Source organism: Setaria italica, chromosome I (assembly GCF_000263155.2).
Source record: "Setaria italica strain Yugu1 chromosome I, Setaria_italica_v2.0, whole genome shotgun sequence".
NCBI lineage: Eukaryota > Viridiplantae > Streptophyta > Magnoliopsida > Poales > Poaceae > Setaria > Setaria italica.
The window spans coordinates 6,045,713-6,064,161 of record NC_028450.1 but is presented as its reverse complement, the minus strand read 5'-3'; the positions used below and the strand labels follow the sequence as shown (position 1 = coordinate 6,064,161).

General features: G+C 46.8%; 3 protein-coding genes and 1 non-coding gene across 5 annotated transcripts; 3 read left to right on the top strand and 1 right to left on the bottom strand.

The window, feature by feature from the left end:
* Nucleotides 1–497: 497 nt before the first annotated feature.
* LOC101763006 (protein ECERIFERUM 3) lies at nucleotides 498–5,395 on the top strand. The gene is made up of 8 exons (XM_004951645.2): nucleotides 498–704; nucleotides 847–1,070; nucleotides 1,592–1,830; nucleotides 2,038–2,648; nucleotides 2,827–2,934; nucleotides 4,185–4,391; nucleotides 4,486–4,596; nucleotides 4,688–5,395. Exons 1-8 carry the CDS (start codon nucleotides 654–656, stop codon nucleotides 5,015–5,017), a joined length of 1,881 nt encoding a protein of 626 aa, XP_004951702.1. The 5' UTR covers nucleotides 498–653; the 3' UTR covers nucleotides 5,018–5,395.
* Nucleotides 5,396–6,436: 1,041 nt separating this feature from the next.
* On the bottom strand, nucleotides 6,437–6,509 carry TRNAE-CUC. The gene has a single exon. It is a non-coding gene; the product is annotated as a tRNA-Glu (tRNA).
* Nucleotides 6,510–8,290: 1,781 nt separating this feature from the next.
* Nucleotides 8,291–12,950, top strand: LOC101763952 (serine/threonine-protein kinase BLUS1). Of its 2 annotated transcripts, XM_012848418.2 has the most exons (16): nucleotides 8,291–8,765; nucleotides 8,851–9,108; nucleotides 9,253–9,380; nucleotides 9,501–9,542; nucleotides 9,630–9,711; nucleotides 9,786–9,854; nucleotides 9,928–10,098; nucleotides 10,183–10,245; nucleotides 10,471–10,539; nucleotides 10,625–10,747; nucleotides 10,834–10,895; nucleotides 11,207–11,298; nucleotides 11,507–11,592; nucleotides 12,145–12,206; nucleotides 12,287–12,330; nucleotides 12,417–12,950. In XM_012848418.2, the coding sequence occupies exons 1-16, from the start codon at nucleotides 8,553–8,555 to the stop codon at nucleotides 12,452–12,454; spliced, it is 1,602 nt and encodes a 533-aa protein (XP_012703872.1). In that variant the 5' UTR covers nucleotides 8,291–8,552; the 3' UTR covers nucleotides 12,455–12,950. The 2 variants fall into 2 exon arrangements, 1 of the variants encoding a protein (XP_012703872.1); XR_002677126.1 differs by lacking the exons at nucleotides 11,207–11,298; nucleotides 12,287–12,330; nucleotides 12,417–12,950.
* Nucleotides 12,951–13,549: 599 nt separating this feature from the next.
* LOC101762598 (HD domain-containing protein 2) lies at nucleotides 13,550–18,249 on the top strand. The gene is made up of 8 exons (XM_004951642.3): nucleotides 13,550–13,863; nucleotides 13,964–14,088; nucleotides 14,184–14,221; nucleotides 14,659–14,769; nucleotides 15,909–15,988; nucleotides 16,986–17,022; nucleotides 17,339–17,380; nucleotides 17,767–18,249. Exons 1-8 carry the CDS (start codon nucleotides 13,612–13,614, stop codon nucleotides 17,832–17,834), a joined length of 753 nt encoding a protein of 250 aa, XP_004951699.1. The 5' UTR covers nucleotides 13,550–13,611; the 3' UTR covers nucleotides 17,835–18,249.
* The last annotated feature ends 200 nt before the right edge of the window (nucleotides 18,250–18,449 follow it).

Genomic DNA, 18,449 nt, shown 5'->3' with positions numbered 1-18,449 from the left:
CAGCCGACTCATCTCGTGTGGCACACGCCACGAACGAGCCATCATGCCCGCACCGGTAGGGTGTTTGACTCGCGCCGAGCTGCAGTGCCGGTGCGTTCCGACTTGTGAGCTCGAGCAAAAACCGGATTACCGGACTGAGGAGCCATGTCGAATACTGTATGCTCATTACAAGTTTTGTTTAGAACCGAGCTCGGCGAGGCCGATCGTTAGGACGGTTAGTTGCTGCTGCTGCTGATGGCGATTAATGGCAGGGAGATTCCGCTGCTGGTGCCGGATGTCCATCGGCGCCTTTAAGATCTTCCCTGGCAACGCCAAATCCGCGCGCTAGATTTTCGTTGACATGTTTCTTTCCGCGCGCGTGCCGTGATGGGCCGCGATGAGCTGAGCTGCGTCGCGCGCGCGAGGCGGGACCCGCCGGCCGGGATGGGGGGTGGTCGCTGTCTTTGTTTTGCCCTCCTCTGCTGGCCTGGCCTCTGCTTATAAGTAGGCAGGGTGGCCGCCCAAAGAGCAGAGGTCAGAGGAGAGACGAAGGCAGTGGCCAAGCGCAACTACACATACCCTCCTCTGTTTCTCTCTCTCCCGGGCCTCCCTCCTGTACTTCAGACACAGAGCACTGTTTCCCCTTCGGCACTGATCTCTCAAGGCCAGAATCCATGGCGCCGCCCCTCTCTTCCTGGCCGTGGGCAAGCCTCGGCCAATACAAGGCAAACGACTCCTCCTCCTCCTTCCCTTTTTGTGCCTCCATGTCCATATATACACATATATATACATCTATTTTTGTAATAACTATGCAGTATCTTTATATATATAGTTCTTTGACATGTTTCGTTATGCATATAAATGCAGTACATGCTGTTCGGGCCTCTGGTGTGGAAGGTGGTGCAGGAATGGCGGGAGCAAGGGGGCCTGCCGCTGGGCTCGTGGTGGCTGCACCTGCTGGTGCTCTTCGCCGTGCGTGGGCTCATCTACCAGTTCTGGTTCACCTACGGCAACATGCTCTTCTTCACCCGCCGCCGCCGCGTCGTCGCCGATGGCGTCGACTTCCGCCAGATCGACGCCGAGTGGGACTGGTGAGAATACTTCCACCACCACCTTAGCTTGGCTGTATGCCTATGGCCTCCTCGTGAGTTTCTACTTCTTGGGGGTAGATGCTGCTGTGTTAGATTGCGAGCTGCATGGCATGTGCACCTTGCAGTTGCAGCACCAAACCACTTTGGAGTCTGGGTTCATTCAAAATGTGTGGATGGGCACACTTTGTATTGACGGCAACTACTTTGTAGCTTGCACGAGTAAGCTACGGCAGTTGAGAGCTAGCTTCTACGCCTCTAGCGTCTTCTATATTCAGTTTGATTTCTTGAGTCGTTTATAGTTGGAGTTGAAGGTCCAAAAGGTAGATTTTATTTTCTTGATTATTTTTTCCACACCTCCCTCACGGAAGAAAAAAATAAAAAACAAAAACTAGCGGTGACTAGATATGCACAAAGTTGTCAGCATATCATTTGGTGATGTAGTTCCTTGGGACAGTAATTCGGTAATTTTTTGTCCGACCTCTGCCTGACTGTGTGGCTGACCGGTGGGCCCCCGCGTGCAGGGACAACTTTCTGATTCTACAAACGCTGATTGGGGCCACGGTGGTCAACAGCCCACTGCTCCCGGGCCTGCGGCAGCTCTGCCTGTGGGACCCGCGCGGCTGGGCCGTGGCCCTGCTGCTGCATGTGGGCTTCTCAGAGCCGGTCTTCTACCTGGCCCACCGGGCCCTCCACCGGGCCCCGCTCTTCGCCCGCTACCACGCCGCGCACCACTCCTCCGGCGTCACCCAGGCGCTAACAGGTAACGGGATCCTCTGCGCCGGCTGCAGGTGCATTTTTATTTATTCTTTTTTTAAGATCAAAAGATGCATGATTGATGCTGCAACAATTTCTGCATGGCTGCGCCATTATTTCTCCTCCGTTCTCGTCAATAAATAAAGTTTTTTTCTGCTCCTTGCTATATAATAAAAAAAAATATAAAGTTTTCCTGCTCGTGTTGCATCTGCAGCCGGGTTCGGCACGCCGCTGGAGAGCCTGCTCCTGACGCTGGCGATGGGGGCCCCGCTGGCAGGCGCCTTCCTGCTGGGCGCCGGCTCCATCGGCCTGGTCTACGCGCACGCCTTCGTCTTCGACTACCTCCGCGCCATGGGCTACAGCAACGTGGAGGTCGTGTCGCCCAGGGTGTTCGACGCCTTCCCCCCGCTCCGATACATCCTCTACACGCCCTCGTACCTGAGCCTCCACCACCTCGAGAAGCGCGGCAACTTCTGCCTGTTCATGCCTGCGCTGGACGCGGCGTTCGGCACCCTGGACGAGCGGTCGTGGCCGCTGCAGCGCGCGGCGTACGACGGCGCGGGCGGCGGCGGCGCGCTGGGCACGCCGGAGTTCGTGTTCCTGGCGCACGTGGTGGACATCATGTCGTCGATGCACGTGCCGTTCGCGCTCCGGTCGCTGAGCTCCACCCCGTTCGCAAACCACTTCATCCTGCTCCCCTTCTGGCCCGTCGCCTTCGGATTCATGCTCCTCATGTGGTGCTGCTCCAAGACCTTCGTCGTCAGCTTCTACTACCTCCGCGGACACCTCCACCAGACCTGGTCCGTGCCCCGCTACGGCTTCCAGGTACGGATCGATCGGATCCCGGCTTGATCGATGATGACGCGACGACGCTGGATGATAAAAGATTTGCATTGATCGCGTAGGCAGATTTGATTTGACGGGCGTCTGCTAACTAAACTAGGCTAATGAAGTGTCTTGTCTTTTGGGCGTATGTTGTGCATGTCGACGACGCGACGCGCAGTACTTCTTGCCGGCGGCGAAGAAGGGCATCAACCACCAGATCGAGCTGGCGATCCTCCGGGCCGACAGGATGGGCGTCAAGGTGCTCAGCCTCGCCGCCCTCAACAAGGTCAGCTACTACTCAGCTTCGTTCAGCTGCCTCTCTCTCTCTCCCCCCTCCGTCCGTCGGTCTCCGTTGCAACTTAATGGCTATGATAACAATTAAACAACCACCAGTGTTTTAAACTGCTTGCCGGTACTTGAGCGCAGCAGCACGTAGCTGTACTGGATCCCATCGTCTTCCTCGCGAGTTGAGCAGTAGATGCTCACATGACGCCGTGGTGCGTAGCGTGGACGCACGCGTGACGCGTCGCCGTTGTTTGGCTACGGCTACCCGGTGTGTGGGCTGGCCGAGTACAGTAGGTTCTATCACTGGCATCCAACATCCATCCATGATCCGTCCGTGTATTATTATTGCGAGACGGGGATGCGTCGGGCGCGCATGTGGCCGCATTGAAGGCCGGCCGGCCGGCCGGCAGCGGTGGCGAGACGACCACGCCACGCCACGCCCGGGTTCGCGCTGGACGGACGCGGACGACACGGGCGCGGGGGTGTCAGGTGTGTTTGTGTGTGTGTGGGGAGGAGACGGTGGCCAAGGCGCCAAGCAGGCGACGGCGAGAGCCCATTGATGATGCCGTGGTCTCGCTCTGGTCTCCCTTTCGGCGTCGGCGACGGCGCCTGGCGGGGAGGGAAAGGAAAGGAAAGGGAAGTGGTCAAGTGGTGGTGGAGCCGTGTGTCCCTGTCGCGCGCCGGCGACGCCAGCCAGCCAAATCGGGGGCCGGGGGGAGGCGCGGTGGCAGGGCGGCCGCGTGCCGGTGGGCCATGACGGGTCGTCGGTTCATGCTGATGATGGATGGGCGGGATGGAATCCTATCCAACAATCGGAGGGAATTCGGTGTGGTCCTGCCGTTCTCTGTTCTGCTCCATTAATGGGCCGTGTGACGCAGACGGCAGGCCCTTAGATCGGGCCCTGTTCCTCCTGCGCGCCAATCAGACGTGTGTCGTGTGGCGAACTGTAGACGGAGGCAGAGATGCGAATGCGATGCACGGACAGTACAGGGCTGCAGCAGCCTGCAGGCACACCTGTCTAGTGCTGCTGTGCTCTCCAGTGCTCGCCCTTATGGCCCCTCTCTGACATGTCTGAACGGGGGGATGATAAGATCTCCCCCGATTCAAGATCGGAATAGTACCGTGCTGGATTTGGAGATGGAGTAGTGGCCATTTTCGAAAAAAAGAATTCAACGCGGTGATTTTTCTGGCAGTTGAGCGAGAATCATAGTACGAGGCTAACGTTTTTCATCTTCGTTGTCTGCTCATCAGAACGAGGCGCTGAACGGTGGCGGCACCCTGTTCGTGAGCAAGCACCCGGACCTGCGGGTGCGGGTGGTGCACGGCAACACGCTGACGGCGGCGGTGATCCTGAACGAGATCCCCAGCAACGTGAAGGAGGTGTTCCTCACCGGCGCGACGTCCAAGCTCGGCAGGGCCATCGCGCTCTACCTCTGCAGGAAGAAGATCAGAGTCCTGGTACAACGCACATCTCCATCTCCCTGCAGGCTCATCTCACACCAGCTGACATGATCGGAGCTGATAGATGATCTTCCTCTCGACTGGTTTTCAGATGTTCACGATGTCGTCCGAGAGGTTCGTCAAGATCCAGCGGGAGGCGCCGCCGGAGTTCCAGCAGTACCTCGTGCAGGTCACCAAGTACCAGGCCGCGCAGAACTGCAAGGTACACATGTCCTCAACGTTCGCGTTGCCCTACTGTACCCGCAGAGCTTAACTAGTGGATACCTGACACGGTGGCTAAGTGTTATTTGCAGACGTGGATCGTGGGCAAGTGGCTGTCGCCGCGGGAGCAGCGGTGGGCGCCGGCGGGGACGCACTTCCACCAGTTCGTGGTGCCGCCGATCATCGGGTTCCGGCGGGACTGCACCTACGGGAAGCTCGCCGCGATGCGGCTCCCCAAGGACGTGCGCGGGCTCAGCTCCTGCGAGTACACCATGGAGCGCGGGGTGGTGCACGCCTGCCACGCCGGCGGCGTCGTGCACTTCCTCGAGGGCTGGGACCACCACGAGGTCGGCGCCATCGACGTCGACCGCATCGACGTCGTCTGGAGGGCGGCGCTCAAGCACGGCCTCGCGCCGGTCTGACCGACCATCGATCTGTCCCGCCGGCCACCGCGTTCATTCGCCGTGGCCATTCGTGTACTGTCAAGTGGACGCCGGATAAATGTCATGTACTACGCGCGTGTTCACGATTTGATGGCAGGACGATCTCAAGACAGTTATGGCAATGAGTTCTTGGTCGGATCGGATCACCTGTTTTTGTGTCGGATACTGATGTAAATCGAATCAGAACAAATAAGAAATCGGAATGGCCCATTATATTGTCACAGGTGATCGATCGCTGACTTTGTCCTTTGCTCTACCGTGTGATTCTCCTCCGCTCATGTGGTTTTCTACATGAATTGGTGATTGGGGCAGTGGCTCTCTGAAATCAATTTGAATAGTGACAGGTGTATTGGAATTTGACAACTTTAATAGCCAATCACTGTTCATGGCAGCTAATGACACCCATGAAATGCAACATGGAGGTGAAAGCTGACCACCAATCCTTCCACCTCCTAGCTCCGCTCTTGTGCATAGCATTTCTCATGCGATGGGGTGGATTTCCATATGCTACGTTGCCCAACCAATGGAAGTTTTTTTTATTTTTTATTTTTACAAAAACCAGTCCCCGTCGGGCCGTCGCTCAATAAATTGGGCGACGTGATGACCATTTTTGAGAAACCTTAAAAATTGGTCACTCTTAAACAATTGGTGGTGTAGAAAATAATACTACCAATATATAAAACAAAAATCATCCGAAAAGATGTCCTGCACAACGACAAGCGAACCGACAACATTTTGTTTGCCTAAAATTTCTCTTTTCGCACTTTTCATTGTACAGTTAAATGGTTGGGCTAAAATTTTGTGGAGTACTATAAGATAGCACACTATATATTACCAAATTCTTTCATAAACTTTCTTGCCTACTTAGATTAGTTTATTGAATGTTTGAGCGAAGACATTTTTTTCTGGTGCAATAGTCTTATAGTCATCCAATAATAAAGGCGATTTTTGGCCCTATTGCACAATGTTTAGGCGATGCTAATTTATATCTGTGTAAGATTTAGAGTTTTTTCATTTAGAAAAAGAAAATACGTTCCCTCTGCGACCCACACCCAAATAAGAATTTACAGTCTGGGATCTAGTTATGTAAAAAAACAGCAAGTTAACCCCTAGCAAATATTCCTGGCTTCCTGCTGCGGCCGCCGTCTGCTCTCCGGCACCTTTTGCAACTCAAGCCAGACCTGCGTTTTCCGGCCCATGGCAAATTGCACCTTTCCCATTTTCTCCCCAAGACCAAGCACTGAAGCACTCAAACGCAGGAGAAGAGGGAAGACAACGGCTGAATAAGACGGTGCGTTGGATGAAAGCCTTGGTGCAGTGCCTAAGAACAGCACGCTTCAGAGTTCAGGTACGCAAAAAATGTGAAAGGGAAACAAAAAGGAACAGCCAAAATAAAATTTCCGTTGCCGGGACTCGAACCCGGGTCTCTCGGGTGAGAGCCGAATATCCTAACCAGCTAGACTACAACGGATTGTGGAAGAATGGTCTTCTAGTTCTTTTTAATTCAAACTAGAATCTGTCGTCTCCTGTGATGTGTACAGCGATCTAGTCGGGACTACACGATTGACTACACAAGATAGGCTATTTGTTCTCTCATTGATCTGGAGTTTAAGGAGACGGTCACGGGTGCATGTATATGGAGGAGAGAACTGCAGATCGTACTCCTGGTTCAGCGCCTTTTGCATCTTTCTCGCGCGTTTGGTACAGTGTATAGTAACATAGCGTTGCGCATCACATGGTTCCCGGCCAGGGCTCGCATTTCTCTCCAACGGGCCGTATCGTCCATCACGCGCCGGGATTCGAGATCTCACGCGCTTGAACCCTGTGATTAGCTGATGATCTTAGAGCAACTTCTCAAATCAAAGCCCCCAAAGGTGAAAAGGGGTTCTCTCTATTTTTTACGGGTCACATAAATGCATGTCTCCAAATCCAGCAAAACATCCATGGATAGAAGGCTCCCTAGAGACCCCCTCAGAAATGGAGGGTGGAGGGAAGTGTCAGTGTTTAGACCCGCTAGATTGCGTAATACCTTACGTCATGTGTGATGGTTGGATTGAATTTTTTTAGAGAGAACCCAAGTTACAGGTCGGTTTGGAGGTTTCCCCATAATGGGAGTCTAGCAGAGGGCTTGCTGGAGTGATCCTCTAAACATGGGTTAGGGGGTCATTTAGAAGTTCTGCTGAAGTTGCTCTTATCTAAACTGCATGCATCCATGCTTTTGGTTGGCAACTCCTGAATGCTTGGATTGGATTTCTCGTTGAGAAAATCAGATTGTGCGTGTTTATAGGTCTTTCACCCGGGACTATTCCCGGGAGGACTCCCCCATGTGCACGTCGCAAAACACAAGTCACGCGATTTCTCACGCAAAATATGCGCGTGCGCAGTGTGTGGGATTCGAACCCATGACCTCAAGCCTCACGCGTAGCTTCCTTACCTCTCACCTACACAGCACATCTGGTTAAGTAGAGGATGCATCCTTTTGTAGTAACTTGGGATCACCTTTAGTCCCGGTTGGTTACCAACCGGGATTAAAAGTGTCTTCATATACTACAAAATTTAGACCTGAGATTAAAACCTCTTTAGTCCCCTGTCAAAAATAATCGAGATTTTTGTTGGGATGGTAGGTCGTTTTTTTAACAGTGAGGTGAAACATATGGAGGACAGCACGACGTACTGTTCTGCTCACAGGCGGCGTGAGAGCCAGGGAAAATCGCAAGCGATCTCTCTCTTAGCTAGCTAGCTTTCTGCCTGCTCCGCCGTGATCGCGATCGCCTTTTGATCGACGCCGAGCACGGGCAGCGCCCGGCCAGCCAGAGAGTAGATTTCCGGCTCGCTTGCGTGGCGTGTAGCTAGCTACTGATCAACAGGCAACTCTTGCCCGATGCGCTGAACCTGACCGCGCACGCACGGGTCGCGACTTGCGTTGCTCGGCGACGCCGCCCTCGTGTCACGCATGCGTGGAAGAAGGCGGCGGCGGGCCGGGACGCAGCATGCGCGTCACGGATCGGCGCCCTGCACCTGCATGGGCGCATGGCCCCTGTAACGACGGCGGGATCGATGGTGAAACGGAGTGCGGCCGGATCGGTCGGCGGCGATCCGCCCCCGAATCGAACCAGAAAACCCCCGGCCTGACGTGCGCGACGGCCACTCGGATCCCGTACCCGTGGTCCCAGCCCAGTCCTGACTCCTGACGCGAACGCGATCGTTATAAATATCTCGCTCCCCCGCAACGGCCACCGCTTCCCTCGCTCGTCGTCCTCCTCGTTCCCGATCGCTCACGAGAAAGAGCGCGCGGTCCCCGATCCCCCACCGCCGCGCGTCTCCCGCCTAAAGCCTCCTCCCCCGTGGATCCACCCCTCTAGATCCCTCCTTCCCTTCCTCTCCCTCGCTCCCCAACGCCGGCCGGCTGCTCATCGCATCGCGCGATCCCCCTCGTGCGGTTCTTGATTCGGGCGGGTCCCCGTCCCTCTGACGCGCCGCCGCGCGCCTAGGCCTAGAGGGGACGAAGGGCGATATGTGGAAGGGGAAGAGGAGCGGGCCGCTGACGTCGTCGTCGCCCAAGGGGAGGAAGCGGGAGTTCCCCATCCGGGCGGCGGACTACGACCTGCTCGAGCCAATCGGGGACGGCGCCACCGCCGTCGTGCGCCGGGCGCGGTGCCGCCCGCTCGGCGGCGAGGTCGTCGCCGTCAAGATCATGAACATGGCACACCGCACGGAATCCGACGTGGTACGTACTCAACTCGACATCAGCACGTTACTCGTCAGTCGTCGATAGCATTAATCAATACATGCTCTTTTTTTTTCCCATTCAGAACAACGCCTCAGAGGAAGTGAAGACCATGATTATGATTGACCATCCAAATCTTCTCAGCGCATACTGCTCATTTACAGAGGGAGAAGCCTTGTGGATTGTAATGCCCTATATGGCTGGGGGTTCGTGCTACCACTTGATGAAGTCTTCGTACCCGAAAGGGTTCGAGGACGAGAACTTCATAGCGTTTGTTCTGCGTGAAACACTGAAGGGTTTAGAATACCTTCATGAAAATGGCCACATACATCGGGATGTAAAGGTATGCATCTTTGTCATTGCGATATACACACTGGTTAATGCGGTTAGAAATGTATCTATGAGTTCTATTATAATCTATATGGTGCACACATTGCATGCATGGAATTTTATAATAACAAGCTATATGTTTTATGCATGGGCACAGGCTGGGAACATACTACTTGATCAAGAACAAGGAGTGAAACTGTCAGATTTTGGAGTTACTGCTAGCCTTTACGATTCAATAATTAATAGACATGGAAAAAGGAAGACACTTGTTGGGACGCCTTGCTGGTAAGTACCACCAAAATATTTCATATTACTAATTTGTATTAATTGTTTTATTGTAGCGTAGCATACTAGTTGATAGTTTCTTGCATACTAACATAGCTCTCCACTTATATTTTTTTCAAGGATGGCCCCTGAAGTTATGGAGCAAAAGGATTACGACTTCAAGTATATATTTTATTACCATACTACTATTTTTATATAACAATTGGCTGTATTTGCCTGTTGATTTTCTTAGTCTGAAAACAATTACAGGGCAGATATTTGGTCATTTGGTATAACTGCACTTGAACTTGCTATTGGTCATGCTCCATTTTCTAGTCAACCTCCAGCAAAGGTAGCACACTAATCTAATCTGTATTATTTTGCCATAATGTAGTGACTGAATGAAGTTTATGAAATGCCATGTAGGTCTTTCTCATGACGTTGCAACATGCTCCACCATCACTTCATAACACAAAGGAGAAGAAGTTTACAGATGTATGGTTTTAAAATATTCGTTTGAAGTTAATTAGTGTGACAATGTCGATTCATTTCGCTCCTTGTTTTGTAGTCTTTTAAGAGTATGATTGCCACTTGTCTAATAAAAGATCCAACAAAGAGGCCATCAGCAAAAAAGCTATTAAAGCACCCATTTTTCAGAAAAGCAAAGGCAGAACATAATGCTGTGAAATGCATACTAAATAAATTGCCATCGCTGGCTGAGCGGATGCAGACTATAAAGGTACAAACAAATAAATTTTCATACAAATATGGTCTTGTATTGTATTTTGAATAATATTTATGTGGTACCATTTATTTCAAATAGGAGAATGAAGCAAAGTTGCAGGCAGAGAAACCACATGATAAATGCAAAGAGAAGGCATCACAGGTTTTGATTGCTGAAATAGATATTCGAAATATTTTTTGTTTTATTTCCTTATAATGTTTTAATAACATGCCATTCAATACTCAATTTGACAATACTATAAGTATGACATATTCAACAAATGTCAATTTAATTAAGGCTCTAATCCATTTGTGTACATTTTGACAATATTTTGAGTGCACTATTCTTTAAGATGGTATTAATTTTTGTTTTAAAATTCTCAAACAGGAAGAGTATAGAAGGGGTGTGAGTGAGTGGAATTTTGATATTGCAGACCTAAAAGCACAAGCAGCATTGGTATGCACCTCATCATTAATTATTATTTTTTGGAATAAGAGTTTAGTTGTTTACTTGCATGGGACTAATCTTTGTATAATTATAGTACCCCGATGAGAATGAAGCGGAGGACTTTTTACGTTTTCTATTTGAACTTGATATTGTCGATGAAAGTACCCAGCTACAAGATCTTAGAACACGTAATGGCCCTACGAATGATGAGAAAATGGTAACTTAAATTTAATTTATGTTCTTATATTTTTAATATTACCAATTAGTATATAATGCATTTAACAAACAAAGCTTTATTAATAGAATGTTGGTGATGATGGATCTGGAAAATCAAATTCAACAAGTCCGATGTCCTTATCTCAAAGGTAACAGGTTGCATGGGTTTATTTATGTCCATCTCAATGTTAGAACAATTTTCTATTATTAGTACCATGATTTTGCCTCTTGAACAAACACTATTATATCTATATGTTTATTCTACATATATAAAGAACTACTTACTAGTTAGTCAGGTAATAAGCATGCCTTTTCATCCAATTTTTTTTTAAAGTTTTGATTATCCAGAAGTGTTGATTTGATTTACTTACACAAGCATACATTGCTTCATCTACCTTAACATTATGCAAATATATAAATTAGACTTGTGTTTTGGCCTAACATTAATTGCCTCTATCAGTGTGAAACAGCAAGGAAGCCCAAATGGTCTTTTGCGCAATGAGTCATTTGAAATTCATTCCATATCACCTGCTAGGCAACTGACAAGAGCAGGCATGTTTGAGATTCTTCACCCTTAAAGTAAAAAAAAATGTTATGTATAGTTACAAGAACATTTTGAACCTAACATAACATGTAATACATGTATTTTTTTGAAATTTAGTTGTATCTTTGATTTTTAACTTATATATTATTATTGCATTAGTATAGGATTGAATTTAGTTGACAACATAATACAAGTAAGATTGTGTCTTTTATGTAGTTTCTAACTGCAAGGATGTTGATGAATATCTGGAGAAAACTGCCTTTCAAAAGGGCCGCTTTAAAGTGATACATGATTATAGCAAGGTATGTTTTTTTAACCAATGTTGTTTTTTCTAGATATTTAGTATTTTAGTTATAGGTGGAGAATTTTTCCTTATACGGGTACCATAAACCTTTTGTTATACACTTATATTGAACATTTTCTTTGGTTTATGTGATATATGTAGTTTTCTTGAAACTTAACTTTATTGGTTGTGTTTAGTATTAGCCGATAACTTCAAGAGAAAACTGCAAGCTTATTAGCAATCGTTTATTTGTCTTGGAACTAATCAATTAGGTATTGTAGAATATGTACCATAAGGTCTTATAGTGTCACATTCTATCTGCTATCATTCATATCAACCATGTTATGTGTGATCTAAATTTTACCTCCACGAGAGCAACATAAAACTCTATGTTGTATAGTGATTTTTATGTTAATGTCATGTTATCACTTTTGGGAAACCATTCGGTTAAATCTTGAATGGCATAATTTAAAGTTCCCAAAGCAATTACCACTGGTCTGTGTATTGCATATGTATATCTGAAACTTCCATTTCACATTGAAATATTGGTTGACAAAATTATTTGATGTAGCTTGAAGGAGCAACACAGAGAGAGAAGGAGTTATTGGAGCGCATTAATAGTTTAGAGAAAATGTAAGTCTCTAATTTTCAAATAATTTTATTAATATGATTAGAAACAATCTACTTATATAATCAAGTTTTTGTCATTATAGGCTTCTTGCTACCCAAGATGAAGTTGAGAGGCTTAAAGCAAAGGGTAAATATATTGCAATGTTCATACAAGTTCTACATTTTCACAAATTTTTAGTCAATCACTAGTTTATGTGTTATATTGTTCGACAGAGGCAAAACAAGCAGAGGGATGCCTACAACAACTATAGTAGTGAAGTGAAAGTTAATTATGTTTGTTACTTAGGTGATGCTTGCAATGGTAGGGAGCGACTGTAATACATATCATATCCTTGTTACCCTAAGAGTTCACTAAGTTGGTTAAGTGAATTATATGTTAGAAATTGTTTGTGCATTCTGTCTTATTTTCAAATATTGTCTATATCTTTCCTTTTCTTAATAGAGGGCTTTATAGGAGAGGTTTATTATATATGATGGTCTATATGGCATATCAAGATATGATCAAGATGGTATGAAATCTTGAAGAAGGAATGATGTATGGTGATATAAGTTGTATGCGAAGATAGCTTCAGCGGGAGTATAGATGAAAAGCGCCGCAATGGTGTTGGATGAAAAATGATTTTCCTTGGAGTTATTATGGTGTATATAAACTTTCTTGAATACGGGCAGTATATGTTTCTTTATACTTCTATAAAATGTATATTCTGATGGATGATGGTGGTGGCTGGATATGGGTCTTTGGTGTAATGATTTGTGCATATCTATGTTTGTTTTCGATAAGGCATAAAGGACCTTATGGTTTTAATTTATACATGGTTCAATTGTGAGAGCGTGATCGATATACTTTTTATTGGGAATCCGTTGCTACGAACGACTGACTAGCTAGCCATCGTTAAATGATCAAATTTGTTGCACAAGTCTGAAGTCTCCACTGCTCAATTTGCTTTAAAACTCCTTTTTTATCCATTTTATTAGACCAATGTGCGACGATCCTACCTATCATCGGAGCTCTAGCACGCCCACGAACTACAGTTTCTTTAGAGACGACGCTGTTTTGCCGCTCGTGCCACAAACAAATCGGCCTCCTCGGCCGAACGGCAAAAAGAAAGAAAAAAATGCAACGTGATCCGGCGGCATCGGCACCTGCACTGGCGGGCCGTGCGCTCCGGCCACACCCCACCATTTCGAGTTTTGGACTGAAAAACGGCGAAACCCCCGTGTGCTGGGCCCAAAATTAGGGGAAGCCCCACGTGATCCGCCCGCCGCGCGAGCTGGGCCACGGGTCGCGGCGGGCGGGCACGCGCCGCTTCCGCGACCGCGACCACCCCCCGCCCGGCATCCACGGAGGCCGAGCCCCCCGCCCGCGCACCGACCGCTCCTCCGCCTGCTTCCGCCTCAGCTAAAACCGATGGGTGGTGGGAGCCGAGCCCTTTCCCTCTCCTCCCTCTGCGCCACCACCCTCGCCGCCGCCAGAGCCCCCCGCGCCCCCTTCCTCTCCCCCGCCCACCGCGCGCCGCCCCTCCGCCTCGCCGCCGCCGCCATGTCCTCCTCCTCCTCATCCTCCCCGAACCCCGCCGCGTCGGGCGACGCCGCGGCCCCGGCCCCGGCCCCGTCCGCGTCCAGCGCCATCGACTTCCTCACGCTCTGCTACCGCCTCAAGGTGAGTGGCTGGCTCCGTTCTCCCGCGTTTCGCATTTCAGCGGGCGGGTTGGTTTGGTCGCGAGGGGATCGGGATGTGATTGGGGGATGTGTGCGTGCAGACGACCAAGAGGGCCGGGTGGGTGAAGCGCGGGGTGCAGGCGCCCGAGTCGGTGGCCGACCACATGTACCGGATGGGCGTCATGGCGCTCGTCGCCGCCGATCTCCCTGGCGTCGACCGCGACAGGTGAAGTCGCCCGTTTCCTCTACAGCGCGGCCGTATTTAGCCTTTCTGCGGTTCCTTTATGGCTTTATTACAGCCTCCTTTTTCTTCAACTGCAGGTGTGTCAAAATGGCGATTGTACACGACATTGCAGAAGGTATTGGCCCAAAACACCTTCGTTTATATAGTTTGGCTGGATATTTTAGGTCTGTGCGTGAGTCAGGGATGTAAGGATGTGAATGTTGGAGGAGCCTATTACTATGGGGCCATGGGGGTGTATTGGTAGATGTGAACTGGACTGCCGGTGTAGGATGTGCATTCAATCACTCTGCTATGATGAGTTGCTTGTATGGCCTTTGAAACTTTGGTAGACAACGATATAGGTTTAGTGAAAGTGTGAAACTATGTGATACATAGATTTCATTTTGTCATAGAAGCACTAAATATGATACTTAACTTTAGGAAGTTTGCCGTTGAGAAAATTGGCTACGATTATGTGTTGTGCTCAAGCCTGCTAGCCTGTTGCTGGCACTAATTACCTTATGAGGATTCTGTTTGGTCGTCTCATTTCAACCTTCTTTTCTGGCACCCCAGCAATTGTTGGTGACATCACCCCTTCTGATAACGTTCCAAAGGAAGAGAAGAGCCGCATGGAGAAAGAAGCATTGGACCATATGTGCGAATTGCTTGGTGGAGGTTCAAGAGGTAAATATCAAAATATGCAAAAGTTAACATTTCATGCTGTAGGTATCTTAGCCGGGTACCATTCCATTGACATGAATTCGTCTTTTCTCAATGTGTAGCTGTGTGAAATTAATGCGGTGATATGGCAATTGTTGACAACTTTCTAGATGACACAAAAGTTTCCCTAGTGGTCCCAATATTGTGTGCATAGTGCCATAGTCCAAGGGGAAATAAAGAAGATAATGTGGTTATTATTCCAAATAAAATTATTTTAATCCTTGAAACGGTGTTAATCTTGCTGTTATTATTGATTAAATGGGCATTTTACCATCCAACACCTTTTATTATCCATCAGGAAAGTAGCACGGAACCTAGAAATTCATTTTCCCCCAGATAAATGGGCTCCCCAACTTGGATATCCACTGGGCAGCTTGTGTTCTCACTTTCTGTTACATAGTTTAGATGATCATTGGACAATACTGGCAAGCATTCCCATCCCTTGGTCAGGTGTTAAGTGAACCCTTGATAAGTTAAAATCACTACTACTTTCAGATAAACTGTTCCTAATACAAGATAAGGAATGCTTTCTGTAGAAGCCAGACTAAACAGTTTCCGTGCCTTACATGTAATATAAATATTCCCTTAATCTGCATGCTGTCCTTGTTCAGCACAAGAAGTTCGTGAACTTTAGATGGAAAAATAGAAGGAAATATGGATGTCTATGAGTATTTAGGATGCCATATTGTAGTAAATGTTGCTAATATTATACCATATCATGATTTTTCTATCCTTGAAGCATATTAATCGTTCTGTTATTATTGCTTAAATGCCATTTTGTGTCCAACATTTTTTTCCCCAGAGTTCCATGACTTAGAAATCCAGTGGGGCAGCTTGTGTTCCCATTATTCGAAACAGAATTTATACAATCACTGAACAATGTTGGGGAGTATTGGCATTGCTTAATTAGGTGCCAAGGGAACCTTTTAGAACTCAAAATCACTCTTAAGCTTTGCCTCTTGGAGAAACTGTTATTCATGCAAGATAAAGGATGTTTTCTTTAAAGGCCAGGCTGAAGAGTTTCTGACTATCTGAGCTCTTTTAAATTTGACGTACAATAAATATTGAGTTGTTGACTTTATCTGCACGCTCTTGTTCTTCAGCACAAGAAATTCGTGAACTTTGGATGGAGTATGAGAACAATGCCTCTTTGGAAGCAAAGGTTGTCAAAGATTTTGACAAGGTACAGTTTGTCCATCAAGTTGCTGACACAATGACATCATCTGTGCAAAGCTCTCACATGGTAGTTCTAGCCATGATTTAACAGAACTAGTTCGGTTGGCGCGCGATGCGCGCATGTACCAAAATTAGTAGTCATGGAAAAGTACTCTCTGTGTCAAATTGTAGATCATTTTAGTTTTTCTAGATATATATGTTTTGCTATGTATCTAGACATAATCAATATGTAGATGCATAACAAAAAATATGTATCTAGAAAAGCTAAAATGAACTACAATTTGGGACGGAAGGAGTAGTAATAAAAAAGTGTAGGCTACTTCTATAAAACAGTATTGAATCAAATCAGAAAACAAATTAAAATGAAACACAAAATTGAATTGATCGTATCTGAATTAAAAATCACCTGAAATCAACTACTCCCTTCTAAGGAAGGAGGGAGTACTTTATTGCGTTATACTGGTCTTGCGAGTACCGTATAATAACCTGCTTGCCTCACAATTCATCGGTTTTACACGTATGTTATACAGGTTCAAGGTTCATTAGTTAGAAAATCACAAAAGCAGCATACAATTACTGTTATAACAGAGTAGTTAAAAATTAAGTACAATGTTAGGTGCTATATTTCACGGATGATGCCACGGTAGATGGTTAAATATAAGCACATTAATTTAAAAGGTACCTCCAAACAAATAGTAGCGAACTGCAGCAGCTGTCGCTAGCACCCACTCTAGCGACACGATGATTCAAGGAGATTCGAACAGCTTTTGTTAACCGGTGCAGTGGCTGATAAAAAAAACAGTGGACCCACTGTACAGTAGAACCTGGCCTGAAATCGCTCCAATCCCAGGAGCTTTAGAATATAGTAGTAGATGCCATGATTTGCAGTGTGCTTAGTGCAGTTTGGCAACAGTGTAGACAATCTTTAGGACCCTGATCTGCGCCTCTAACTTTTCATTTTTTTTAATGTAGTAACACTTTGTTTTCTGTTGTTATATTTTCAGATTGAGATGATACTTCAAGCACTGGAATATGAAAAAGGTGAGTTCATACTGGCATTTGAAGACTTGGATTATTGTTTTCCCATCTGCAGTAGCTACGAATTATGAACTTGTGATCAAACAAAATGAACTATAGATAAAATTCAGCTCATGTACCAAATATAACACTTATTTTCTTTTGTGTCATTTGTGCTTACACCTTACATTACTATTCAACTTGTCCTACAGCCTTCTGGGTGTGAGTATGTGACAAGTGATACACATAATCCATGTCCTAACACCTGCTACACTCCTTGTTGACCATGAGATAGGATTTAAAGTACCATACTTACGCCTATGTATTTAAAAATTTTCAGAGCAAGGACGGGACCTTGAAGAGTTCTTCCAATCAACAGCAGGTGTGATTATCTTCCTTGTTTCTCTCCTTCCTTTATATTATTCTATTTAGTTTTCATGAGCATCCAGCACATACAATTGAACACTTCATCTAACTGTGCTGGTTGTTCTTTATTTTTTAATTCGTATGCTTTAAATATGTTTTTTCTGAGATAATATAAACCACTCATCATAATTTCAGGACATATTAGTGCCTGAATGATTATTGTTGAACTTGAAACTAGAGATTACCAATAATCATGAATTGATCCATGCGTTTTTATGTTTTTTGGTTATATATGCTCGATCTCATTCAACTCCACAATGTTGTAATTTTTCCACAGTACTGAATTAAAATAGCTGAAGCGAAAACCTTATTTATTTTTTCTGCTTATTAATTCCTGTGCAGGGAAGTTTCAGACTGACATTGGAAAAGCATGGGCAGCAGAGATCGCATCAAGAAGGAAACCAAAGTGATTGAATGACGTTCCTTTCGGTGTTTGGGGTTTCGAGATAACTTGGTGGCACCACATTTCTGTTGAACTTAGCTTTTGCTAGATGATACTTCTGAGGCAGCACTGAGACGTGGGCTTACCCTTGGAATGTGAACTTCACTTCCATCACGCATCTTGGCTCTGCCCTGACCCATGAGACACACTGGGCTCGCGATACCAGGGCTCCAGATAACCCTGCCGGGTTAGGAGTTCATGGCTGTAGTTTGCTCCTGTCAAGAGCTTGTAGCCAGATCCAACAGGAAGTTTCGGTACCAGCTTTTGGTGATGTAAAATCCTTTACTTATTGAATCACTGTACCATTACTTTTTTTTCTCATGTTAATCCAATTTCATCGTTTAAGCCTTTTTTTAATAAAAAATGGCTGTCGTTTCCAGCAAGATGAACCTGAACTTTTGTTATCCATTTTGGTTGCTGATGATGTCCAATTAGTGCATTCATACCTAGTAGTACAACTGTAAGTTTGAAAACGTACAATACACTGTCACGCAGTAACGTGAGTGACTAAGGGTGCGTTTGGTTTGAGGGATGAAGTGGGATGGGATAGGACGATCCCACTTCGTCCCGTGTTTGGTTTGGA